Below are 13,216 nucleotides of genomic sequence, written 5' to 3'. Positions count from 1 at the left end.
CTCTGGGCCACAGAAAAGTTCTCCTAATGGCTAAACTAGGTTGGGCTATTGCAGGAGGGGGTTTAGGAAGAAGGGAAGCTAATGTGGCTCTACTGAGGCCATTTTCATTGCATTGAGCGGCTTGGCTCTTCTTGGTTTGACTCAGCACCGCAGCTCAGCATGGCAGGGGATTTGCTTTTCAATCATAACGGAGCTTCCCGTTGAGGTTGCATCACTGTGTTTGGGTCAAAGACGTTAAAAAGCCGAGCTTCAGTAAGCACTGTTTTGTTCAAGACTTTGGCATAGTATCTTCTCCTTCTGTTGGTAACCCTGCAGGTATTTCGAAGTTTGGTCCAGCGGTTGCAACTTAAACTCATTTGCGAGGTGACACTGAATGAGGACAAACTACTATGACATCACTGCAATGGCAGGACGTTTGGGCCCTGCTCCGGGACATGACCATTTTGGGTGTAGTTCAGCATAGCCATTGGGGGCCAAACTGGAGACGGAAAAGTAAATCAGCATGGCTTTGTTTGGATCGCCACGGCCAGAAGTCATAATGGAAAAGCCCCATATGTTGCAATAAATATTGGATAGCTACTGTGAAAGTTGCATACAACTGCATTATTCTGTGTGTAGCCTTTAGGGGACAGAAACCATGAAGCAACTGCTCCAGAGTGGATGCCTAAGGTGTTGAAAAATTGGCATAATTAGGGACTTGGTTTGTGTAGCTGTCAGGTAACATGTTGAAGCTCTGGCCTGTAACTTGCAGTTGGAAGTTGCATGTTTTCACTTGCAGTGAAAACATGTCCAAGCTAAAAGTCACTGCTGAATATTCATATTCATTTAGTTATAAGCTACCATTAGCTAAAATGACCTTAAATCAAAAAGAGGTATGATAAAAGACTCACAGTAATAGACAGTCTGGTGGTCCTGGCTTCTGTATTGATGGTTAGCCTTGCCATGCCGTTAGCTACAGTATATCCCTGCACCTGGCCTGGATTTACCACCACTGGCACACCTTGTGCTGGTGTGCCATCAGGATTAGCAACTTCCACCTGTCATCAGAAGAAAAACAGAACATTTTCAGAAATCTTCCAATCTAATCCAAGGAAAAGTAGAGGATCAGAAATGTGTCTGTTTGGGGCTGTAACCACAGGGCTGACATCATTTAGAAAGTTGGTTCTCAGTGATGAAGATCTTGGGTAGCAAATGTGTGTCAGGAAAAAGAAATGTGGCAAGTGAATTCATACATGCATTTTTAAGGTTTTCCTATGAAAGCATGTAAATTTCAGAATTCTTCTCAAAATATCTGCATATTTACCTCCTTTTTTTTATAACAAAGCTTCTTTTCCCAAGATAATGTGGAACGTCAATGATAAATTACCAAATTTCCACGATTTCTTGGGAAAATGGAGTAAAATAAAATGTATGCATGCTTGTCTTTCTGTAATAACGTGCTTTTGAAACATGTTTGTTTTATCCTGTCCACTGACTGTTCAATTCATTTTTGTCCATTTGTGGCCCAAACTGTGACATATTCATTAAAGAAATTTGAGTGGAATTAAAAAAACAAAGGGTCACAACGTTTCTGAAAGAGGTGGTGGTATGTCAGTGGAGAACCACTGACTTCTTTGGTCTTTTTCTTTGTCTACCAGTCTGTTTGTCACCTACATCAGTTAAAAAAAAAAACATTAATTCAAACATTGTTTAATTTAACGTGTTTTGTGAAACCGGAGACCCTACTTTCTTTCTGTTGTCCTTTTAACTCCAATAAAGTCACTGTGTCACTGTGACTCAAACACTACCAAAGGGTCCATAAATTAATATAATACGAGTTAAAGCCCATGTAAAGTGAAATCCAAACTTTGTGTCTTAACACACTAGATATCTTGGAATAAGGTTGCTGTAAACATGTGAAAGCACTGAGGTCTATGAGTGACTGAATTTTTTATCTAGAACGTAAGTTGTTCACCTTTTTCCTGACCTAGTTTTATTTAACCATGGCATATATATATATACATATATATATATGCCCCCTTATGAGCCATAACGCTAAAAATTCACAGAGCAACTCATCCCATTACAGTATGGTGAATGCAATAAGTTAATTTCCCAAATCTTCCATAAAAAGTATCACAAAGAGCTTTGTACCAGAAAACAGTAACTTCTGTCTCTGCTCTGGCACAGAGCGCTCTGATGAGAAGCATTGTTAAAATGTGAGAGGATCGTATTTCTCATGAGTGGGTGCTTCAGCTCAATCAACTGACACGCCCACACCATCTTAGAGCAGACATCACTGCCTCAGTTTTCATGATTTTGAAGCTTAATTTTATTAACTTAGAGATGTTTTTCATGACTGAAATGTGGCCTTGGGGTTCAGAACACAGTGACCTGTCATATAGAAATCCTAAAATTCAGATTTATTATCCCTTTACACGGACTTTAAATGTATAATATGAAAATGATGATGAACAATTTTTACATTTTAACTAGGTTAACGTAAATATCCCATTTTGCAGCAACTTTTGAGTTAATTGTCATCTTTTGTTAAATATCAAAAATAAGAACAGGTTCTTACCGAAACATCAAAGGACATTCCTGGTTTGTAAAACTTTGGTGTTTTCTTGAAGGTGATGGTGTAAGGTGATGTAACAATCTGGATATTTCTCAGCTCTGCCTCCACCATTTCACCACCTATAGTATGAATGCAGACAAAACAAACACATTCACACACAAACTGACGATAGTACAAGATATCACTTTATCTTTTTGCTGTTTGCTCAAACTCTCTGTTTGGTAAAATAACATAGGAACAAACACAGTCTCTGACTCACCGCTCTCTGTAAGCACGCTGACAGCTACAAACAGGGATTTCCCTACAAGATCCATGACGTTGAAAGTCTGTGTAATGTGCTCTCTCTTCAGAGTAACCACCCCAGCTCCATTCTGGATCTAAAGTGAAATAACACAGACATATATATTTAAAAATACTCCAGTGGTACAGTGAAAACCTTGGCCTTCATCACTTAATGAGTGAACTTCAGAGTGGCTCTATTATGAACATTTTTACACTTAGAATCTATAAAGTAATCAAAGCCACTGAGTAACATATCCAAGGGATTTTCATAAGATAAAGTATTGCAGATAATGCAGCTGTTAAACACACAACAAAATGAGTGATCAGCTAGCATACTGGCAGACTCAAACACAGTGGTAAAAAGAAGGTGTGTGCTCACCGGCACTCTCTGAAGAGAACCTGGTAAGCTCCTCTTCGTCTTTGCTTCATTGTCTTCTAAAATTCCGAACACCACATAAGCTGTCCCATCCACCTCTTCGCCAAACAGATACCTAGAAAAAAAAGCAGAACTTTAAAAATGTGACAGCAAATAAACTTAATCAGCAACACAGCTTCTAAAAATCTTTATTTTTTCTTTAAATGAATGCACCCCTAAAATTTATATCAAACAAAAGTCTTAACGTACGTAGCTTTGATGTTAACGGTGAATTCTTGGCTGTCCACATAGAAGAACGGGCTCACAGGGTTCAGCTTGACTTCAAAACTGGGCAATACTAAATGAAATTTTGTGTTAAATTCATGTTGTGATCAAATACATAGAAAGTATGTAAAAAAGGAGACTGTTGCAGTTATATGTTGATACACTGACCATATTCTTTGACCTCAAATTCGGCAGAGTAGCTCTGTTGTGGGTTGCTGTGAAACTTTGCCACCACCTTCCACACTCCAGGACTAAGATAAACAAACACAAGGAAACAATTTTAATGAAAAAGCAAAAATATAGCAATCTGACACCTGGGCGCTAAAGGTAGCTGAGAAATCTGTGTAAAATGCATCTCTGGCTTACTGTCAAATTTCAGTCAACATTTTGGGGAAAAAAGTAACAGTTCACCCTTTATAATTACTTTAAGGTGGATGGTTAGATCTCAAATTAAGACATGTTTCTTCATGTTAGAAAATGTAAAGTTAACAGGAGCAGTTGTTTAGCTTACCACAAATACTGGAAATAAGGAACTAGCTAGAGAGTACATTTATGAGATCGATGCAGATGACGTCAAACCAAGCCCATCTCAGAGGGAGTTTAGAGGTATTGGAAACTATGGAGAAATCTTTACCAGAATACTCTTGAAAACAAATTTTTAATCTCAGTGAGGTTTTTCTGGTTAGCTAAAGGCTTAATAAATCAGTGATATGTAAGGACTTTTGAGTTTGTCATCACTGCAAGTAATTAAGAAGCTGAAACAAAGGGTACAGGCCCTCACCTAGCAGAGTTGTAGTAGACTTCGATGAGTGGGTAAATCTACTGCTGATCAATTCTCAGATAAAGTGGAATTGTATTCAACACAGAATCATGTTGTGCAGATCGGTGAATCCTCAGGATGTCTAATTAGCAGCAGCACTGTAGGATAGCCATTGATGAAAGCAGGACTCGATCTAAAAATCCACTGTGGACACTGCCGTCTTTTTGGGATCACTCCAAACAAACCACGATGGTTGGATTTACTACTTTGGTGGAGGTTTCAGTTGAAATCATCATAAGGACTTATACTGGACAACTGATCAGACTAATTTTTCATTTGAATGAGGAGTTTTATCGTTGTCTGGCAATTCGTTGTTGCCAGTAGAGGATGGTATTTGGCTGTTAGCTGCTTAGTTATGGCAGTGGCTAATGTGCCAACAGGCTAAAGGTGCTAATGTGCTAACAGGCTAATGGTGCTAATGTGAAGCTAAGTGCTGTTGTTTAATGTAGGTATAAATTGTGCAGCTAACTGCAGGTGTGTAAGGAAAAGCTCACAGCTGTCACAGTGTTTGTTTAAACCACTTACACAAAGAAAAATAAAAGAAAGTGCAGTAATTTCCAAAGTCCTGTCATCTGTAATATTTGTCTACTAGGGTGAAATAACAAGCTAACAGTTACTCAGGTTTACTGTTGGCTCAGTTTCTACTATATAAAATGTATACTCATTTATGATTTATATATTTGTTTATTTATATTAGATGTAATACAAACCTGACAATTTCAGCTAGTTGGTAATCCCCACTGTGGATCCCTGATCTCAGAGAGACTGTATCAAGTGGTAAAATGATGCCTTCAGGAGTCTGAAAATGAACAAGATTAAAAAAAACATTAACCATCTAGCTGGAAGTTACAACATATTGAGTAAATACCTGATGTACCTTACTGTAATTCTTAAGTCTTTATTTCATCTTATTAGATTATTAAATATTTTCCAGTGATGACAGGAGGAAGAGCTTAAAAACAAACATTGACCACTAGAGGGAGACATATGGTAATTTTCACAGTGAATGATCAGACAAGTGTAGTAGGTAGTGAAGTAGGATGAAAAATTCCAACAAATAGACAAGGCTATTTTTTTGCAACAAGCAGTATTGACTTCAAACACAGCATTGTGCTGCATTTACAGGGGATTATATACATTATGATCAATGTGTGCTTCTCAAAGACAAGTAAAGACCCATACCACAATCTCAATAGCAATAGAAGCATCAGTTTCAGCATCTTCTCTCTCTACAGGCTCCATTCTGGGGGTCACTGCAAACATCCTGTAATGAACTGAAACACAGAGTTGGTGATGAGGTTGGTTTTGTTAATGAAAGGGAAATGAGGGTAATTAAAAATATGTTCTGCTCTATCAGGGTAACATATATAGAGTGAAGCATTTCTACAGTGTTGACTTAAACTGCCTATGATGAGATATTTTCACAATTAAATCTTTTTTTCCTGTTGTATGTACCTTTACTGTCGGGGGTGTAGAGGGTCTTGTCAGTCTGGATGAAGATGTACCCGGACTGGAAGGACACCAGGACGACTTTCTCCAGCAGGCGGTCAGGGAACTGAGCTTGTAGGTACACGTACTGCTTCATGTTGGGATCCCGACTGAAGTCTCCAGCAGGGATCTGAAACCAGCATGAAGACATGGAAACAGTGCATAAAGGGCAGATGGGATACAGTAGCTGTATGTCTGGACTGTAGGCTTAATAACAAGCATTTACGGATGTGACATTTAATGTTCTCACTGACATTACACAATGTTGAATATAGAATATAAAGAATATATTTAATCCACCAATCTGCACATTGTTGATTAGATCTGTAATTTAGACAAGACATTTTACAGATTAAACATTTTTTTGAAAATGACTGAAAGGCATTTTAATCTAAAGACTACTAGTAAATCTAAAATAGCTGCTAAAATTAACACTATACAATACAAATAGATGTTGAATTAGACTTATCATGTTTGAACTTCTTTAAACTTGTCATTAAATTAAAAATAATGAGCATATTGCACTTGGTACATGAGGCTGTTCTGGCAGTCAACACTAGGCTGCAGTATGACAAAGGAAAATGCTGATATGTAGAGGTTTATCACATAAAATACAAGAGATTTTATGTACTGTTACTGGCATCTTAGAGTAGGTGGCGCTACAGCAAAACCATGAAATTTAAATATGTAGAGGGGAAGACTTTGATGATATATGTGAAATTTAAAGCAGTCAGATGTTGCATATCAGAGTTAGGCCAACTTCCTGTGAAATTGGGAGGATATTGAAATGCTCACCTGCAACAGTGTTTTGTTTATTTTTGAGGAACCCTTTGTATCTTACTCATTAATCCCTTTTAAAACATTTTTGTATCACAATGGGAAAATCCCTGGTTAGATAAAATATAAATAAGAAATAAAAGTACCGTTATTTCTCCCAATGCCTGGAAGTGGTTTGCATTAGTGAGGGTCACAGAAGTGGATCCCAGCCTTTTGTTTTTGGTTGGATGATTCATCACACTGATTTCAACTCTGATGTCTGCTCCTGTGCAGTCCTGACACTCCACAAAGATGTTTTCTGCTGTTCCTACCCGCAACAAGTTGGGGGCAGACATAACCTGCCTGCAGGGAAGAAAGAAAAGTAGTGATTAGAATAGATATCCATGGGACAAAAATAAGATTGCTTGTTTTGTAACTCCAAATTGCCAGCAAACTCCTAATCACTGTCTCTTAATTGCTAAAAAAACAAACAAACACAAAAAATAACTGAAATATTTCAGGTGCTTTATGTTTCCAGTGTTTTTGTGCGATGTAGATAGTGCTCTTTCTTTATTGGTTGATGCATCTTTCGATAAAAATCTGACTGTACATTTAGGTCTTTTTTTTAAACATGACATAGAAATGAAACAAAGTTAAAACAAATTTGGACAACTTGGTTGGAACATACAATTAACATTCATAAAACAAGATTTTATTGTGTATTATTCATGGGCTGTAAGAGTACCACTCCACAAGAAGTGGTCAGGAGCCTTCTTGTCTGTGAGATCATCAGACCTAGTGATTTTACTTCAGTTTGTTTTTGGAGCAACAAAGGAGAAAATTCAATAGTTCATAAGAAATAGATAAAGAGAAAAGATTAAAATACTTAAAGATAAATTAAAGTTTAATTTCACCCAAGCTGGAGAGTCAGCAGCTGTGTTGAAATTGTGTCCTCTTCAACAATAATGAGTAATCTATTGATTATTTTGTATTAGATCCAGCGCTGGACCTGATGCAAAATAATCAATAGATCACTCATTATTGGTGAAGAGGACACAATTTCAACACAGCGGTAGACTCTGATCGCTGTGTCTGAGGTAATACATCAATGTGCACACTCCCACCACAGGACCATGACTTGTGATACACTGACATCAAACTGGAGCACTTATTATGTAAGGCAAAGTTGAACAGAAAATATATTTAACATCGCACATGAACAAAGCAGCTCACATTGTTTCTGCTCCCGTTAGCTTTAAGAGCATTTAGTCTATCAGCAGTAACATAAACTAACATTCTGTTTTTTTCTGTTCCCTATCATTAAGCATTAAGCTCAGGTGGAATTAAACAAAATGAGGACGGTACGTACAGTGAAGCTCCATCAGCCAGAGAAGAGAGTGATCCAAAGGCCAGACAGGCCAGGAGCCACAGCAGAGCCCTCCTCATCCTCGGTCCTGATCCCCTCACAAAGTGAACTGTCACCCTGCAGCACCCTCCTTTTATTCACTTTCTGTCATCCTGCTGCACCCCCACTTCACCCGTTTCTCTCTGTACACAAACACGCTTACACGATTTCCCAGCAGCAGTTGAGAAACCTTATCTCCACTGTGAGGAAAAAGATAAACAGCAGAAAATCAATACATGACTCTGACTGGAAGCATTTAAATTAATGACATTTTTACAACAAATTTAGAGATCTCTGCATCCCCTGGTTAGTTAGAACTGATGTTGTTTTCTAATTATTTCAACACAAGATCTTGGTTTTCTTGTTTTATTCTTACCTGATGAGTCAACCTGCATGCACACATTTAAACTTAATAAACATACACAAACATTGGCTTTGAGGCATGTTGAGTAATTTGAAGTCAAAGTGCACGGCAGGGATTTTTGAAGTTTTGACAGATGGGAAATTTTTCCAATGGCCATCTGATTAGACATATTGTAGACTGGGGTGCAGTGATTATTGTAAATGACAATTTAAATCAATTTTTATTCATTAAATTGAAGTTTATGATCACACCCAGCACCAAAGGTCAAAGGGGCGATTTCATCAAATCACCCACAGATGAAGGCTTTCCATTAGGCAAAGGTCAGCAGTTGCCAGGGGCCTTTTGCTACATTCATCTCCGTGCATAAAATATGAGGTTTATGTAACAAAGTACTTGTTATGCTTAAGAAGTGTATCAATGCTGTAAATGAAGAGCCAAAATGAATTAAGTAGAATCTTAAAGGATTTTGATTTTCCCAAAAAAATGTCACCGAGAAACACCCCTGGTCCCATCAACAAGGTCCTATCAAAATTCCCAAAAGGTTTTTTTGGTGGTTTTAGTAATTTAGACGTACAAGGCAAATGTTAAAGACAAGAAGCCAATAGCACCTATCAGCTCTTAGAAGACTAACATAATTCAAACTCACAACTTGGTCATACCTACACATCCCTCATAGGCTAGGTAAGAATTAGAAAACATGTGCTCCCAGTCTGTGTTTGATCCATTCCTCTGTCACAAATCAAACATTTTATATATTGCATGCCACTTTACCTCACAGTAATACACCAATTCATTGATTTGATATGTCTACAAGGAACTACTTAACTATGATTTAATTGTAAGAAAGCTTGTAGGACTTTGTAAGGACCGGTAACCTTGCTGTTGGGGCCAGGGGTCCTCCCCAGGTACTTTTTTGAATAATCAAAATCAATTTTGATGCTATTTTTTCCATGTTGACCCCTTATTTACATTCAAAATACACATCTTATTACTGAGTCCAATTTATTAACCTAACCCTCATCCATAATTAATGCACATCTAATGAACGTGTCTTGAGGCTGCTTATAGCAAGAGGACCCGGGTAATTTCTTACCCTTTCCTAGTAAAACCACTAATAGATTATTGGGTAGTTGAGTGGATCCTTTTAGACATACTGAAACCATGCTTGGAGGATTACTGTGGTGGAATTATTGGAATGGCATGCAATCAGTGTTAATTTTGACGGCACTTTTTAATTTAGTTTTAGTTATAGTTTTTTGCCAAAAATATCTTTTAGGTTTAGTCACAATTTAGTCATCTAAGTTGTTTTAGTTTTAGTCTGGTTTTAGTTGACGTAATTTACAGTGAATTAAGTCGACTGATTGGACCTCTCCCTAACTTACCCCGCCACAATGCAGCAAAAGCAGTTGTGATTGGATCTCCCTCGTATCTCATCCCACCTTTCCACACAGCCAAAGTAGCTGTGATTGGATTGGATTGCCCCTACTTTCTACATGACGAAATTAGGACTGATTGGATAAAGTCTCTGTCAAACATTTTCATCTTGTTTTTATTTGTTGACTAAAATGTCAGTTAATTTAGTTTTAGTTTTTGTCAATGTGCGCTTGTTTTCATTAGTTACTGTCAGGGGAAAAAAGGCTATTAACATAAACTATAATGAAAATAATTTGTCAACAAAATTAACACTGCATGCAATAAATGAAAAGTATGATTCTTTTTTTAAACCTACAAAGCTGATGGATTGGTCAGATTCCATGTCTGTTATCAGAAAAGCTCCAATCCAAAATGCTGATTTGAAAAATTATTGGACCAATCAGTTTCAGCTACCAGCATGGCTTAGTTGTTGTGAGCAAATGAAGCTAACTATAAATTCAAGCAGAAAGGATGTTCCATTTCCATTCATTAACCAGCACTCAATGATGTGTGTCTCTTTTCCACTCTGTTTCCTGCTTTGGTAATCAGCTGGTATGGGCATCTACTTACTTAAATTCTGAGCAAAGCAGAGTGCAGAATCAACATCTGCTAAGGCAGGCTGATTATAACTGGAGAGTTCTGAACTTCCACTGGCATCAATGTAAGCACAAAAACTGTGCTTCATGGAATGGGCTTCAGCTGCCTGCAAGCCTCAGATCACCAAGTCCATGCCCAGGTCAAATGGAGTGGGGAAAATCACGCTGGCACTGGACTGTGGAGCTGTGGAAACGTCCTTGGTGGAGTGACAAATCATGCTTCACTGTTTGGCTGTAAGATTGATGAGTCTTGGTTTGGCAGATGCAGGAAAATGTTACCTGCCTGACTTCATTGTGCAAACTGTGGTAAGGGAGGGATAATGACATGAGTCTGTTTTTCAGGGTTTGAGTTTCACCTCTTATCTCCAGTGAAGGCCAATCTTAATGCTTTAGCATACCAAGACATTTTGGACTTTCAGGCTACTGATTTGTGGTAGAAAAAGGGATTTGCACCACTACTGAACATATATTTATATTTTGATAAATTTCTCTAGCCTAGAGAAGTGTTAGGATATGGTGAGTTTTAGTTATTATACTCTCCTTAGAGCTGAAGAAGAAGTACTGTTTTGTATTTGGGTGTTTATATTTCACAACAGGCATGTTTTTAGTTCATTGGTTTTATCACTGGAAAAGACATGCTTTAAAATATTTTGCAACTCATTGCAAATGAGCAAAGGTTGTTTGATTTGTAAAAGTGAAAGTAGGACGTGCTTGTGTGCAGATTGTTCTTTGCTAAAGAAAAAAATCCTTAATGCTCACAACAAGGCCTTTTGGTTCTAATGATTAATCCTAACTTATCAGTGACTAATTTGTTGGCCAAACACAATCAGTCTCCTCTGTGTAGTCCTGTTAAGCCATGCTGTCTGTATTATAGCTGATTTAGCTATGCCTTTTTATTCACCTTATACAAAGTATTCAGATGTCACAAGGCAGAAATATAGTTTTATTGTATTTTTTCCTTGCTTTTATATTTCGTTTTTTATTCAGATCTTCATTTTATTGTTGTTGTGGTTTTATCTGGATTGCTTTAATTGTCTTGATTTTAGTGCATATTTATAGAACCATACTGTCTTGTTGATACTGATTTTTAGATGCAAGACATCTGTATCTGTACCCACACCTGTAAGGACAGATCAGTGCACCAATGAGGTGCAGCAGTGGAGCCGCGGCCGCCAGTCAGTGGCCGGAGGGAGGGCCTACAGGGAGGTGTGTCCATGAGCTGACAAGAGGCGCGGAGTTGGAGTGAGACGCTGGTGAGAGTGAGCAAGCAAAACTAAGATTGGTGGTATTTGGCATAATCTGAACTGTGACCGGATAGGAATGGATAGCTTTAGTGGGTTTTCAGAGCATGAGGATATAGAGGCAGAATGGACTCAAATTGTGAGCAGTAGGTAAGGAGGAGGAGGGAGAAAGGAAGGAAATGATAGTCAAAGGGCACAGTTAGTGAAACTGGCTATGGAAGAAGAAGGACGGAGGGCAGTCAGACACAAGCATATGGAGAATGCAAGATAATCCTTAAATTCAAGCCAAGAAACAACACAACTTCTGTTAGTCCAATTAATCTGACGACAGTGCTAAAGAAACAATTCGTACAGAGAAATGGCAAAAGTCTTGTGAGATGGAAGTTTGTAAACCACAGAGCAGAAAACAAAACAATGAGACTGCAACATGTCTGCAAAAAGGAAATAATGGAAAAGAAAATTGTTGGAGAGAGGAGTTGGGGGGTTATTACAGGAATTCCCCTAAATGAGACTCTTGAGGGGCTGGAAAGGTGCTGGAAGGAGGGATGGTTGCAGGCCTTCAGAAATGGAGAGAAAGTTGACAGCGAATCATTGCTGCTGCAGTTCAGCGATGAAGTGTTCCCAGCCAAAGTAATGATAGGCTTTATGAGCCTCAGAGTGAGGGCTTATATGCCATCCCCAACAGGGTGTTACATCTGCCAAAAATATGAGCACATTGCCAGTGTTTGCAAAGCAAAACAGAGATGTGGAAGATGTGGGGTTGGGCACGCGTATGGAGACTGTGGTAACAACAGAATGAATACTATTTACTCAGATGGCAAATGCCGTACTGAGGAGAGAGGTGTGCATGAAGCCCAGAAACAAGTTGCTGTACTTAAAGTATTGTGATTTGCATAGAACAAACGGCTCCAGCGATCATGAAAACTTCAGTCCTTCCTCCTCATTCCTCATCCCAACGCAGAGGTTAAATACTGGTAGCAGAACAGAGTGTGCGGCCAGACCAGCTACACATGCATCATGTCATAAGAAAAGAATGCATTCCAAATGAGTGGAAAAAATAGGGAAATCAGACCTGGTGGTGCCTTTTTTTCCAAAGCAATATGACTGATTAAGGCATACATTTATTCTTTAAGTTAATGCTTTAAAATGATGGAACATCATTTTTAAGTTCATTTATACCTGCTGATCACACAAGCCTGTGTGTGAAGATAGGTTTTTAATGCTTTGAATAAATGTTCGATGATAAAACTCTAACACATATGCAACATATAAATTCATAAATTAACTTTTTTTGCAGCTAAGATCGGCTAAGATGTGGTCCCCGGTAACCAGTACGCTTTCCCTTCTGTGCTACGCCCATGGATATCAGCACTCCAATGTTTACACAAGTGCTCTGGATAGTTCTTGGATTTTGATCATAGCCTAGAACACATCACAGACTAGAACACTTTGGTGAATGTCAGATGGTCTACAAAACTAACTGGTCTATCTACCATATCTAGGAACTGACATGACTACCTCCGCTAACAAACATGAGAATACTGTTTCACCTTTCTTCTATAACTGCTCCATCTTGAACTTAACTGACAGTCTATTTACCTAATTTTCACACATAAACCCAAAAGTTAATCTTTATAAGAAACAGGCAGTGAGG

The 13,216-nt window shown here is 38.3% G+C and overlaps 1 protein-coding gene across 1 annotated transcript in view; it reads right to left on the bottom strand.

The window, feature by feature from the left end:
• LOC121507905 (complement C3-like) overlaps window positions 1–8,061 on the bottom strand; it is a 34,205-nt gene extending 26,144 nt beyond the window's left edge. The window contains exons 1-11 of the mRNA XM_041784292.1: window positions 7,913–8,061; window positions 6,711–6,906; window positions 5,755–5,917; window positions 5,482–5,573; window positions 5,010–5,098; window positions 3,648–3,730; window positions 3,465–3,552; window positions 3,219–3,330; window positions 2,817–2,934; window positions 2,561–2,676; window positions 891–1,037 (exon numbers count right to left, since the gene is read on the bottom strand). Coding sequence (XP_041640226.1) covers window positions 891–1,037; window positions 2,561–2,676; window positions 2,817–2,934; window positions 3,219–3,330; window positions 3,465–3,552; window positions 3,648–3,730; window positions 5,010–5,098; window positions 5,482–5,573; window positions 5,755–5,917; window positions 6,711–6,906; window positions 7,913–7,989 — 1,281 coding nt within the window. The 5' untranslated portion in view covers window positions 7,990–8,061. The remainder of the gene's footprint in view (window positions 1–890; window positions 1,038–2,560; window positions 2,677–2,816; window positions 2,935–3,218; window positions 3,331–3,464; window positions 3,553–3,647; window positions 3,731–5,009; window positions 5,099–5,481; window positions 5,574–5,754; window positions 5,918–6,710; window positions 6,907–7,912) is intronic.
• Window positions 8,062–13,216: the final 5,155 nt, after the last annotated feature.

The sequence above is a fragment of the Cheilinus undulatus genome, linkage group 4, assembly GCF_018320785.1.
Source record: "Cheilinus undulatus linkage group 4, ASM1832078v1, whole genome shotgun sequence".
NCBI lineage: Eukaryota > Metazoa > Chordata > Actinopteri > Labriformes > Labridae > Cheilinus > Cheilinus undulatus.
Note: the sequence above shows the minus strand (reverse complement) of the source record. Positions and strands in the feature narration are given on the sequence as shown.